The 13,095-nt window shown below is 45.2% G+C and overlaps 1 protein-coding gene across 6 annotated transcripts in view; it reads left to right on the top strand.

Moving 5' to 3' along the window:
• Nucleotides 1–13,095, top strand: part of PIP4K2A (phosphatidylinositol-5-phosphate 4-kinase type 2 alpha) — a 177,861-nt gene that overhangs the window by 111,436 nt on the left and 53,330 nt on the right. The window contains exon 1 of one of the 6 annotated variants that reach the window (XM_083579938.1): nt 4,463–5,101. The exons of the other annotated variants lie outside the window; for them this stretch is intronic. Within the exon in view, the coding sequence (XP_083436064.1) occupies nt 4,961–5,101 (141 nt within the window). The 5' untranslated portion in view covers nt 4,463–4,960. Of the gene's footprint in view, nt 1–4,462; nt 5,102–13,095 lie in introns of those variants that run through there. 6 annotated transcript variants of the gene reach the window in all.

The following is a 13,095-nucleotide window of genomic DNA, read 5'->3' as shown; positions in this document are numbered from 1 at the left end:
ATAAACCACAGTTTTGAATGTTACCCTAAACTTATACTGTGGTTACTCTTAACTATGGTTAGTGAAAACAAGCCAGATTCATTACTCATGGTTTGAAGCTGGCTTGTTCGAGCTTACTATAATCAAGATTAGCCACAGTTTGGGGTTAGAACAACATGCTAATTTGTGGTTAATCTAAAACAGGAGTGGAAGCTTGCAATCTCCTTACTGCAGCCAAAATGGAGACGGTGGTGGTGGAGGAGGTATGTGTGAGCCTGAGACTCACTGCAGCTTTCCCCCATAAAGATAAACCACAGCTCCCAGAGTTCACATATGTAAATGTGCACATAGATGTGGGAGTAAGTCCTTTTTAACTTAATGGGACATGTTTCTTGGTATATACATATATAAGATAATGCCATCACTGTCACCTTCTCAGTGTCGTAGGTAGTGTGCATCGCTGTAGGACAAAAGACATCACAGAACTGCCAGTTGCATTGACTCGGCAGTTTCTTCAGCAACAAAAATGTACTTCCTCTGCAGTTTGCAAACCCTGACAGCTGACCTATTACTAGCTTGCAGAGGAAGTGTTGGCAGCAACATCATCTGCAAATGTAGGAAGGGATGGGGTGGGGAAAACCACACAAGAAGTATGCACATGCAAAACAGCAGCAGGGGTTTCCAACACTGTACTTTTACTTGCTGCAGATGCAAGATCCTCATTTCAAAGAGAATTAGGCGCACACATAATATTCTGCTGAAGAATATTCTTGGACACTGACCCACACTATGCACACTGATCAGGTCCAAATCTCCTAGTTAGCTTCACCACCAAACAGGGTTTCAGGCAGGGTCTGTCACATTCAAACTCAAACTTCTGCAAAGGTAGCACAATACTTTCTGAGCCTAAGATGGCACTGTAGAGGTACTAGATTAAAAACAGCCATGTGCTGTCCTTATTCTCTGATTTGTAAACAAATTGGAGGAATTAAAAATGCTGCTCTAGTTTCCATAGACAGTAAAGCACACACATAGGGCTGTGCATGCTGTGCTGACTTAAAATGCGTCTAGGTCATTCTTTTTCTCAATTTGGATTGAAGCTGGTTGAAGACGAAAAATGCATCAAAATGCAGCATTTCATCAGAAACAGCAGAATAGACATTGATTGTGGCTAATGGAATGTGTACATCGCTTCCCAAACCAGTAGTGGGAATGCACTGGATGTAGCATAAACGGGAGTGTGTACAAAGCCACACACCCGCATCCTAACCATGTTTACTTGAAAGTATGTGCCACTGATTTCAATGGCATTTACTTCCTAGTAACATGTAGGATATGCAGCCATAGCAGATTTCTAAAAGAAGGGAATTTGTAACAAGAAACAATAGTAACTAAAAACAGGCATGGCCTGGAATGCATTAGGTGTGGGAAGACCATCTCTGATGAACAATATAAAGATTCCTCAAGATGAAAAATGCTTTTCTGGCATAAGCCCCAAACTGAGAAGCTGGCGCTGCATTCTCAAGACAAAGAGCAAGAAAACTAGCACCAGCATCAGAGGCCAAGCAAAATCTGAGGCCGGGATGTGGGAGCTCATTTTTAACATGGGAAAGTGCACTGACCTAGCCAAATCAGGAGCTCTTCAGGACGGAATGCAAAGGTGATGCAATGATGAAGACCCTAGCAAGTGTTACTGGTTTCTTATGCTTTTATCCAGTGGGAAAAGCCAAGCAGCATGCAGCCATAACCGTGAACAACCCAGTTAAACAAAGGGCAGCCTCGTTTTGGGGGTCATTGAGTGCTCTTGTAGGTAACCAATGCACTGATTCAGCCTGCTAGGTGTTCACAGACCAAATTTAGTGACTCAGACCGGCGTGCTGATTGGTATCTCTTCCCGCAAGGATGTTGGCGTTGCTAAAAGCCAACCACAGTTGCTCCAAACCTGGGATAAAGTTTCTTCTTCTATGAGGTGGTGCCTGTTTCAGTTCCTTACCTGGCACTACTGCTGCAGCGGGTGGAGCTTTCTCTATGCATGCTACTTTCCCCCCCTTTTTCAAATCTTGATCTAATGTTTCTGTTTGCTTCCTTATATTCTCTTATATGTTCAGTAACCTGAACGGGTGCAAAATGATCTCCACAATGGTTGAGGGCAAGTTTGGTTACATTATGTGCATTTACCTGCTGGTGTCATTGCTGAGGACTGGGGCCATCAGAGATGCAAGATACCCACACATTTCTCTCCATGCAAAGAATAGTAGCTTGGGGCTAAGGTCAGCAGTTCATCTTCCTTCTGCACCCCATTCCTTCTATCAGGTTATGAGATTCTCCATTAACTCCAGTGGGAGTGTCTTTACTTACAACACCGGTTTCACAGATGTAACAGATCACACCATCAACACAGGGTGAGGGCCAAAGAAATGTGATTTTCACATTTCTCTCCTTGCCAGTCACAAGAAAAATCTCCTTTCTGAAGCTGCTCTTTGCATTTCAAAGGAAGCTCCCACTGGCATGAAAAGAAGCTTCCCTTAAAGCAGGGATGGGGAACTTGTGGTCCTCCAGATGTTGTTGGACTCCAACTCCCATAAGCCCCAGCCAACATGGCTAGTAGTTGGGAATGGTGAGAGTTGTGGTCCCAACAACATCACAGGTTAGCCATCACTGCCCTAAAATGCAGGCAGCATTTTCAAAGAGGTGAGATAAAGAGCTAATCTTCCTAGTGGTCTCTGGGCTCAAAAGACCTGTGTGTTAATTGCATCCACATAATTAACCTCAGAAGTACCGTAGTTTGGCCCTGACTCAAGCCAGCATGAGACTTGAACTAAATAAATGTGGCCCTTTCCCCACTACACCCACCTTGCAAAATTTCCCCCTTGCATTGGGGGAATCCCACCAGTGCAGAGAGCATGCTAGCAGCACTTGTGTTGCAACTCTAATATAAATTCATTACAACAGTGTAGCATCTCATTCTGCTGGTGCAGTGAAATTTAGTATCAATGCTATCTTTGCTCTAGCCAACTCTTCTATTAGGCATAGCAGCTGCCTCAGGGAACTGATTTTGAGTGTCACGAGAGGGCAGTAAAGTGATAGTTATATAATTTATTATTATTGTATTTTTCTTGTCAAGTATCTGTGAGATTTGTTGCATCAGATGCCAAAAAGAACTTGACTGGCCTTGGGTACATGGGAGGCAGGAGGCACCAGTTGCTTCTCTGCCTCAGGCAGCAAAGCCTCAAAGTCCAATTTTGTTCTACCCAGTGTGCAGAACAGGATAGGTTGTAGTTCAAAAAGAAGAGCCTCCATTTCCATGCAATAAAAATAATTGTTATAGGTTAAGGTTTCTCCAGGATAGAGTTGGATTGCAACTTAATATTTTTAAAGGCATTTTAATGAGATTTGTTAATGTGCTCACTTACATTACTTACTTATGTACCCACCTGACCTTCACCCTAGAGTCCCAGGACGGGTTGCATTATGACATAGGTTTACCAGATGTCCCTGGGTTCCAGGGACAGCCCCCGGATTTGCAAATCTGTCCCCAGGAAATGTGGCAGCGGCAGCCTCAGCGGCCTGGAGCTAGCCTGGTAGCGCAGTTGGCTCTGGCTGATTTCAGGAGCTGCTCGCTGCCATGGCGCCCGCCGTTTTTCCTCACCGGAAGTCCCCATATGATGTTCCGGTGAGGAAAAATGGCGGGCGCCATGGCAGCAAGCAGCTCCTGAAGCCAGCCAGAGCCAATTGCACTACCAGGCTGGCTCCAGGCTGCTCAGACTGCCGCTACCGCCACCACTGCCGAAGGGGAACCGGGGATGTCCGGCGGTATAGATCTCCTGCCCCCTTCCCCCCTTTGTTTTGACTGATTGGGGGAGGCTCAGAAGTTGCGGGCGGGCGGCTGTTGCCCAGTTTTTTAAAAACTCTGCGCATTTATGTTTCACGGGGTGCGAAAGAAGGGCTTTGCACCTTTATACAATATGCATGTGTGCTTGGGCCCAGGGTCTTTTGCCTGACCATCCCCCCTACTGACTCCCTGTTGCTACTCAGCTTAAAAAAAAAAAAAGTGTCCCCAGATTCATTGCAAAAAATTGGTAACCATATTATAACACAATATTGAAAACAACTTAAAATTACATTTGTCTAACCTACTTGATGTGATAATCGGGATGAGAAGCAGAAGACCATTTATCCGATCATTTTCCCGGACCCAGACCTATCTCCCATGAAAACAAAATCTCGAAAGCAGTTTACAACAGCAAAACGTGTCGTCGGAACAATTTAAAAACCGGGAGAACCCACCAACCAACACCGGTTTTCCATTGCTCGTCAGGAGAGACTTTAACCAGCCACTGCCCCGCCACCTACAATCCAACCAACTTGTCTCAAGTTAGCAGAAGGACGCTCGGAACGAGGCGTCGGGCAAAAAGGGGGGAAAGGAGTTGGTGAAAAAGGGGGAAAGGCGGCTTCACATTCGGCCGCCGCGCATGCCCAGAAGTGCCGCGCATGCTCCTTAGTAGGCAAGAAGCCTTGGCTCGGCCGCAACCTCGCCTCGCAACTCCGCCGCTGGGAGCGCGATGCTTCTGTGGGCGGGGCCAAAGGAGTGGGCTGGAGGCAGTGGCGGCGGCGGCGGCGGCCTCCCCCCCCCGTAGGAGGGTAGAGGGCGGGGCCTGAGGAGGCGGCGCGCGGGGCCATTTCATCGAGCGGCGGCGGCGCAGGCGGCCCGGCCAGGATGCGCTTGGCAGCGTCTCGCGGCGGTAGCAGCAGCAGCAGCAGCAGCAGCTGCGGCACCAGCAGCAGCAGCGCCAGGGACGAGCCCGCCGCTTCCCTCCTGCCGCAACCGCGCTAGCGCCCGCCGCGCAGCCACAGCCGTGCTCCGTCTCTCCTCCCGGCCCTGCCGGTCCCTGCTCCACCTCCTCCTGTGTCGGCGGCGGGAGCATCGCCGTCCCTCCTTCTCTGCCCTGCTCCTCTCGCGTCTGCTTCCTCGGCGTCTCCCATGGCGGCCCCGGGCAACATCGTGTCCGTTATGGCCAGCAAGACCAAGACCAAGAAGAAGCATTTCGTGGCCCAGAAAGTCAAGCTCTTCCGGGCCAGCGACCCGCTGCTCAGCGTCCTCATGTGGGGGGTGAACCACTCGGTAAGAGCCGGCGCTTCCTGGGGCGGGGGGTGGTTGCTTTGCTGGCCCGGCGGAGGCCCCTTCGTCTCCGCCGCAACCTCCGCCTCCTCCCTCCACCCCTCTCCTCCTTCCTCCTCCTCCTGTCAATGCGGGGCCTCTCTCTGTGCCCCCTCGCTCCCCAAACTCCGGATCAGTACCTTCCCCATAGCTCTATCTCCCTCCCCCTTCAGCAGTCCTGAAAGGGAGTACGTACTTGCAACACCCCCCCCATATGCACACTTTCTCTTTTTAATCCACCCATCTCTCCCACCCCCTTTCTCTGTTTTATAGGGGATTCCTTCCAGTAGCTCCTAGTGAGGAAGGGGACTGGCTAGTGTAGTTAGAAAGGGGAAAGATGAAATGTCTTCACCTGTGGGGTAGGCAATGTGCTTCTCTGCCTGTGGGGTAGGAATGTGCCCTTGGGCACTTGAGTTCAGAGGCGTACTGCCCTTGGGGTGGCAAAAGCCATGGGTACACCCTGCCTTATATTCTTTTCTCTTTGTGCACCTTTCTCTGTTGTATGCACACACAACCTTGTGTATAGGGCTATGGGCATCCCAGTACTTGGTAGCTGCTATCGCTATTTGCTGTGGCAACTAAATGGACCTCAAAGCAATACCGTTCTTATATTCACTGTGCTAGCTGATTGTACTTCTTGCCCTGAAATAGGCTTGGGGGTGGGAATCTGCTGAAGAAACACTACTCTTATTTAAGTGCATCTTGGGGATGGTTGACAGTTGGGCAGCGTTAGATTAATGGTAGGAGCTGTGTGTGTTTTGCCACTGGGCTAATGGCTTTGCTGCTGTCCAGGTTGGATGCATTTTGCTGAGTAGTGGTAAAAAAATATGTCAGGCTGCAGAAGTGCTGGGATCTGTTATACATGCACAGCAAACCATCTCCCCCCCAACCCCCCCCCCAACATAATCGGTATTGTGTAGCTGGGAGGCAGGACGATTAATGATGTCTGAGATAAAACACTGCTACGGCAAGGAAGCTAGAGGCATGCTGCTGCCTTGGAGTACTGCAGTGTTCTGCTTCTCTGTTGGTAGCGGCGCTTCTACCTGTGCCGTGTTGATCTGATCAGATCAAGGAGAACAGAAATGTGAGACTTGGCTGCTGGCTTTTGGCAGAGTTGTAGCATATCAGCTTGAATATTGGCAATGATAGGACCTGGTGACTTCAGCCAAATATTATTTATGAGCAAGCTTTGAAAATAACTAGTTCTGATGGCTACGCATGTCTGGTTTCAATGTTGGCTGTTCTAAGCTGTACTTTGTAGTAGGACTTAAGATGCTTGAAGCTTGGATTGCACTATGTATAAAAGGCTTTAAACAGGGAAAGGGGTGTTGACTTGTCAAGTAAAAAACATGTGTAACGTTTTACCTTGTTAGGGTTGTGTTCACCTGGTTAAAGTGGTGATACTTCAGTTATGCAAGTGTGTTCAGACGAGACCTGCAAGGTTTTCGGTTCAAGGTGCTGCTGCAAACTGCCTTTGAGCTTGAGGAAGGGGGGGGGAGCAGCACAATCTGCACTACGTTCTGTGAACTTCTGATATTTGCAATTTGCTGACTCTCCCTACTTTGCTTGGACAGAAACCTTTGCCATCTTGTTACTTTCAGTTACTGCAGTTATTTAAAACAAACTGACCGTGAATTTCTCCCACTGAACTTGTGTGCCTATATTGGCAGCTTTCACCAGAAGCTAAATCAGGCTGCCTTTTGATCTTCAAACCTAGCTACTTCCAAATCCTCTCTGCTGCCTACACACTTCCCCTCTCTTTCTTGAAAAGTGCATTGTTTTGCAAATACATTTGTGTCGTTGAGAATTGTTTTGCAAATGCATTGTTGTACATATATGGGAAATATCCACCACTGCACAGGCATTGCCCTTTGCACAAGTGCAGGTTTGTATGCAACTTTAAGATGTTAATGATAACTTTCATAGCTATTCACTCTGTTCTATTGCAGTGGTGCTATGCTGCATCTTGAGGTAAGGTTTGTGGTTTGGTGACTAATCATCCTCTTTATCCAGAAACAGCATAATACTATCTTTCTTGGGAAACATATCTGTGTTAGGGGGAAGTTGGCTAACAAGTCTCCTGAAGCAGTGTTACTAGACTTCTCATTTCTCAGACTTATTCTTGGCAACCAGATATTTTGGAAGTTGTGCTAAACTGTGTAATGGCCCTCCGTCTTCATATTTCCCCAAACAGCAAGTGAAGATCATTTTAACGAGAGCTTTTCATCCAAGGAAGAGTGATTCTATGTGAAAACTTTATCTTAAAATATGAAAACCAAGCACAGCCTCTGAGCATTGCATGTGGGTATATTTACACATATGTGTCCATCTTCGGTCACTGTCCTAGGACTCATCACCCAAGAACCTCTTTTGTATACAAGAAATAATTTCACACTTCTGAGCCACAGACCCTTGGTAGCAATCTAGGCTTGGGTTTGTGGAACTGTGAAAGTCATGCATCACCTGTGGCGTCCGCCCTATGATAAATGAGAGAGATGGGTTGTTGACTCTTCAGTTCTCTTTTAACCTCTGATTTGTTTACATCTTCAAGAGATGAAGGCAAGTTCAGGGGTTATCTCAGAATAATTGATAATGTAATCAGACTTGTTTTCTATTCATTGCGGTAGTAAATGCCATGAGTTGATGATTTTGACATTAACATAATTGTAACAGATTTGTCTTGTAGGATGAGAAGCTGCAGGATATGTTGAACTGTAACTTTTAGTGCAGAATTTTCACCATGTTTTTTAACTTCAAGTCTTACAGTGGCAAAATAATTTTTCTAGATGCAGTACTTCTAAATACATAACTTAATAGACTACTTGGGACATGTGTTAACTTAGAAGCAGCCTGATCTGGTAAGAAAGGGGCCATGGGGCTAGACTTGTAAAAGATAAGGTAAGTTAATTTGAAAAAGGAATTTAAAAGTCATGAATAAAGATTAGCAATCGTTAGGTTGTCTCCCTCATAGCTTTAACTTCTTTTTAAACTCTACCAGACTGAGCAGCTTTTGTAAGATACTAATGTTGAAGTCATACTGAATACATTGAAACCACAAGTGTAGAATTAAAGTGTGAAAAGTGTAAAATCTGAAGAAAAACCAGAGTATGTGTAGAATTAAAGAAATTGCAGAAACATGCTCTTAACTAAACTTGTAGAAGAAAAGAAAATACGGTTTTAAGTACTCTTATTTTGTAAGTGCATGTGTCGGAATGGCCGTTCTTTTAAATGACCAAAGCATTCTAGGCAATGCTGGAAAAATATATTTCAAATTCCTAAGCCAGTTTGAGCTTTATATATTTTTAGATGCCAACCTTGGGCAAATATGTTATGGCTCGTCTCCCCACACCTACAGATTCTATACCTTTTGTAGGTATTGTTAGATTCCTGCATCTTTGTCTAGTCCTGGGCATAAGGGAAAGTACCGTAAATGCTAGGAGTGGTAGGAATGCATTCGCCATTTGAATAGTACATAACTGTGTTCTGTGTTTGTCTACAGCTTCCTTGGAACCTGTGCAGAGTATCTTGGGTGGAGAGGAGTCCTCTCACTCATCCCATTTGGCACAGAATATAGCTACTTGGAAAGTGGGTAGAGTAGAGTCTCTTCTGCCCTTGCTAAGAACTGATTGCAACATTTTTATAATCCCCACGATCCTTTTTCATATCATGGTGAACATCTGTGGAATTTCTTGTCTGGGAATGAAAAAGCTTTTGTGAACAGTGTTTCTAACAAGCAGCTTTCCCCATGAGTAAGGACCATATAATAGAAAACTCTTCTTTGCCTTCATTTTCAAAAACAAAAAACAGCAACTTCTTAAACATATAGTGCTATTGTTGCTAGTCAATTAGTTTTTGCCTTTTTTAATATATATATATATATATTTACTAGCACTGGTATGATCACATTTTCATGCTGTAATCTCTTGGGGGTAGAGCTAACTTTTCTGCTTAGAAATGCTTGACCAAATGGCTCCGAGCAAAAGTAATTTGTAATTTACCCACACACACTCCAACACTTGAGCAGTGAGTGCTTAAAATAAGCTTCTGAGCTTTCACCAGCAGCTACTACTAGCTCATGGAGCACCTAGCCTGATAGATATGCAGATCATGCAAGTGCAGATTGGCACAAGGCCAAAACAATATTGACTTTCCATTTTGAGCAAGAAGAAGAATTTCAGGGTAAGGATGCTTTCCTCAGAATACAGCTGGGCATTACAAGATAGATAATCTTTTGTTCCAAGCCCATTAATTTCAGATGCTGACAGCATCACTAATAGACTTTTATTTTTAGGAGACTATGAAAACAGCCTTGGCTTCAAACTTGAATATAAGAATGAAAAAGGTTAGAATTCATTTGTAACATAGTGTAGGTAGACCTAACTTTTAGGTTGGCTCTTTGCTTTGGTTTGAGGGTTTTATGTGGCCCCAGGTTTGTAATGCTGGAGAATGGGGTGGACCAGATTCCTGTTCTACCTTTCCCAGTAATGCTATGTCTTAAGCCCTTAGGCCTCACTCTTGCCAGCCCCACCTGGGGGTGGGATGGAGAATGGAGCCATCTATAAAGTGAAATGTTATGTATAATAATTTATTATTTATACCCCGCCCATCTGGCTGAGTTTCCGCAGCCACTCTAGGCGGCTTCCAACCGAATATTAAAAACAATACAGCATCACACATTAAAACACAGGGCCGCCTTCAGTTGTCTTTTAAAAGTAAAATAGTTGTTTATTTCCTTGACATCTGCTGGGAGGCCGTTCCACAGGGCGGGCGCCACTACCGAGAAGGCCCTCTGCCTGGTTCCATGTAACCTCACTTCTCGCACTGAGGGAACCGCCAGAAGGCCCTCGGCGCTGGACCTCAGTGTCCGGGCTGGATGATGGGGGTGGAGATGCTCCTTCAGGTATACAGGACCGAGGCCGTTTAGGGCTTTAGAGGTCAGCACCAACACTTTGAATTGTGCTTGGAAACATACTGGGAGCCAATGAAGATCTTTCAGGACCAGTGTTCTCCGCAGCCACTCCCAGTCACCAGTCTAGCTGCCGTATTCTGGATTAATTGCAGTTTCTGAGTCACCTTCAAAGGTAGCCCCACGTAGAGCGCATTGCAGTAGTCCAAGCAGGAGATAACCAGAGCATGCACCACTCTGGCAAGACAGTCCGCGGGCAGGTAGGTCTCAGCCTGCGTACCAGATGGAGCTGGTAAACAGCTGCCCTGGACACAGAATTAACCTGCGCCTCCATGGACATGTGCTCCTTCAGGGGCAGTTACCCCATTCAGGATCAGGAAGTCCTCCATGTAATGCATAGACTGTCCCTGCTATTTGAGACCAAGGCTTTGGAGTACTTAGTGCAACTCTGGCACAATGTGACTTACCTGCTGCTTTCCCATAAAACCCCAGTCAGCCTACCTGTTGACTAACTTTGGGTTTAGCCCTGAAAATGTGAGGAAATGCAAGCATCCTACAATCTTCAAAGTGCTCTGACTTAACTGAGTGAGAAAACTGATCAAGGGGGTGGAACAGCTCCCCTGTGAGGAGAGGTGGCAGCATTTGGGCATTTTAGTTTAGAGGAAAGGCAATTAAGAAGTAGAGGTATATAAAATTATGCCTGGTGTGGAGAAAGTAGATAGGGGAAAGTCTCATAACATTAGAATTCATGGACATCCAATGAAGCTGGACATTGGAGGATGCAGAAGAGACCAAAAAAAATAATAATGCAGCACATAGTTAAACTTTGGAATTTGCTCCCACAGGAGGCAGTGATGGCCACCAACTTGGATGGCTTTACAAGAGGATTAGACAAATCCATGAAGGATTAGGCTATTGTTGGCTATTACCTACCCATAATGGCTATGCTCTGCCTCCATGGTTGAAAGTTATAAGCAAATTGCAGGAAACCACGGGAAGGGAGAAGGCTCTTGCACTCGGATCCTGCTTGCCAGCTTCCCACAGGCATCTGGTTGGCCACTGTGACAACATGATGCAGCTGGGTGAGATGAGCCACTGGCCTGATCCAGAAGGCTCTTTTTACATTCTTAATGGAAAAAAATACGTCTTTCAAGCCAAATTGTAGGAGGATCTTCTCTCATGCTGTGCCATCTTGGCTAGATTACGGGGCTATAGATCTGATTTGCATTCTTCTCAATGGAAATCCGATGTGTAGAACTCTAGGACTGGCTTGTTCTGAATTTCTAAAAGCTATTGCAGTGACTGCCAATATCATAAAAGCTGGGCCATCCAAAACAGGGTTGAAATCATTCGATGCATTATGTGGATACATTTAGTAATGCTAACTGTCAGTCATAATAGAACACTGAAGACACAGTTAAGATGTCAGGTAAGATATAATAAGTCAATGCATTCTACAATACCTGCCAATTTATTGCCCAATTCACTCAGTTTGCCGAGAGCTCCGAAAGGGAGCCCTTGAATCCCTTTCTGCTGCCACTCTGAATAATTTGGTGGTGTTTGCAAACTTGGGTCACTTTGCTGCTCACCCTAACTTGAGATACGAGTTATCAGTCCATAGGAGGACTTGTTCTCTTATCCTATGAATGCCAAGTTTCTTCAGGAGCCTTTGAGAGCTTCTCTCAAATTTAAGTATGCGATGTCCACTGGCTCACACCTGTCCATATGCCTGACACACTCCCCAAAAATGCTAAAATGTTCATAAGACAGGACTTGCCTTTGCAGAAGCCATGTTGATTCTTTTTCGTTAAGACTAATTCTTGTGTAGGCTTGGCTATATCACAATTCATGTTATCTTTAACATAGTCCCCAATCTACCCGAAACAGATATTAAGCAAATTGACCTGCACCTTCCTGGATTCTGGTCCTCTAATCTTTAAAAACTAGTGTCACATTTGCTGTTTTCCAGCCCTCTGGTACAAAGGCCAATCTTTGTTGAGTGGTAACCACCTGCTTGATTAAGATGGTTTGGCATTACATAAATGGGCTTCATGTTTGAGGGAAAGCTACAGCACTAAAGGTTACGCATTTTATACTTAGAGCAGATAACATGATGGAAAAAGTTGAAAGATTGCACTTTAAACATTTAACACAAACTATTCAAACCAGCAGTTGCTATAGTTACTGTGGTAGCATCTGCAAACCCATAGGACATCTTAAGTAGGCAGATCAGACTATCTCTCTCTTTCTAAAATGTGACTCATTTACAAGAACCAGATCCACTCTTCTTACTAAGTAAAGGAACTTGCAAGATGTTTGACCTTATAGGAGAATAACACAAATTCCTAAAATATTCGTGAATGGCAGTGGTTCTTTAAATATAGAATGAGTCCAAATGGATACAGGGCATCTTGGAGGGATGGTAGTGCAAAAATAAGATCATGAGCCCTGTGGTGCCTGCCTTCCTACGTTGTCCAACTCCCTAAAAGATAAGAGAGGGTTGTCTATATTGGATCTCTGGGATAACTTTCTATCTTCCAACCTGATAGAAAAGAAGAGCTGTTTGTTCTCTTCTAATGATGCTGCTCTGTATGGCTTTAGATAGTCTGATGCCTTGCTCTTCTTTTAGCACAGGTGATAATGCCTCATGCCATATATACTTGGCAGCTTTAGGATGTAGTGGCACCACTGTATTCAAGGTGTTCTGAACTTTCACCTGCAGAGCTGATGGTTAACTTCCATGTGTATCTTTACTTTTTGCCCTTCCCAACCCAGTATTAGCAGACTTTGAGAAAACACTGAGCTGATGTCTAGTAACCTTGTTACTGTTGGAGGATGTTTTGTGAGGATTTTTCTTTGAATACCATATTTTTCCATGTATAAGACACCCCCGTGTATAAGACAACCCCCCTTTTTTTAACCCAAAATTAAGAAATTAAGTTGTTTAGCTTTTTTGGAGGGTGGGGGAAGGTCACTTCCGCCAATCGCTCACCCGCCTGCCCGCCACTGCTGATCGCATACCTCGCCGCAGCCAATTGTCTGCCAGTTCACC

The sequence above is a fragment of the Podarcis filfolensis genome (assembly GCF_964270895.1).
Source record: "Podarcis filfolensis genome assembly, chromosome: 12".
Taxonomy (NCBI): Eukaryota; Metazoa; Chordata; class Lepidosauria; order Squamata; family Lacertidae; genus Podarcis; species Podarcis filfolensis.
The sequence above is the reverse complement of the archived record's forward strand: the minus strand, read 5'-3'. Positions and strand labels throughout refer to the sequence as shown.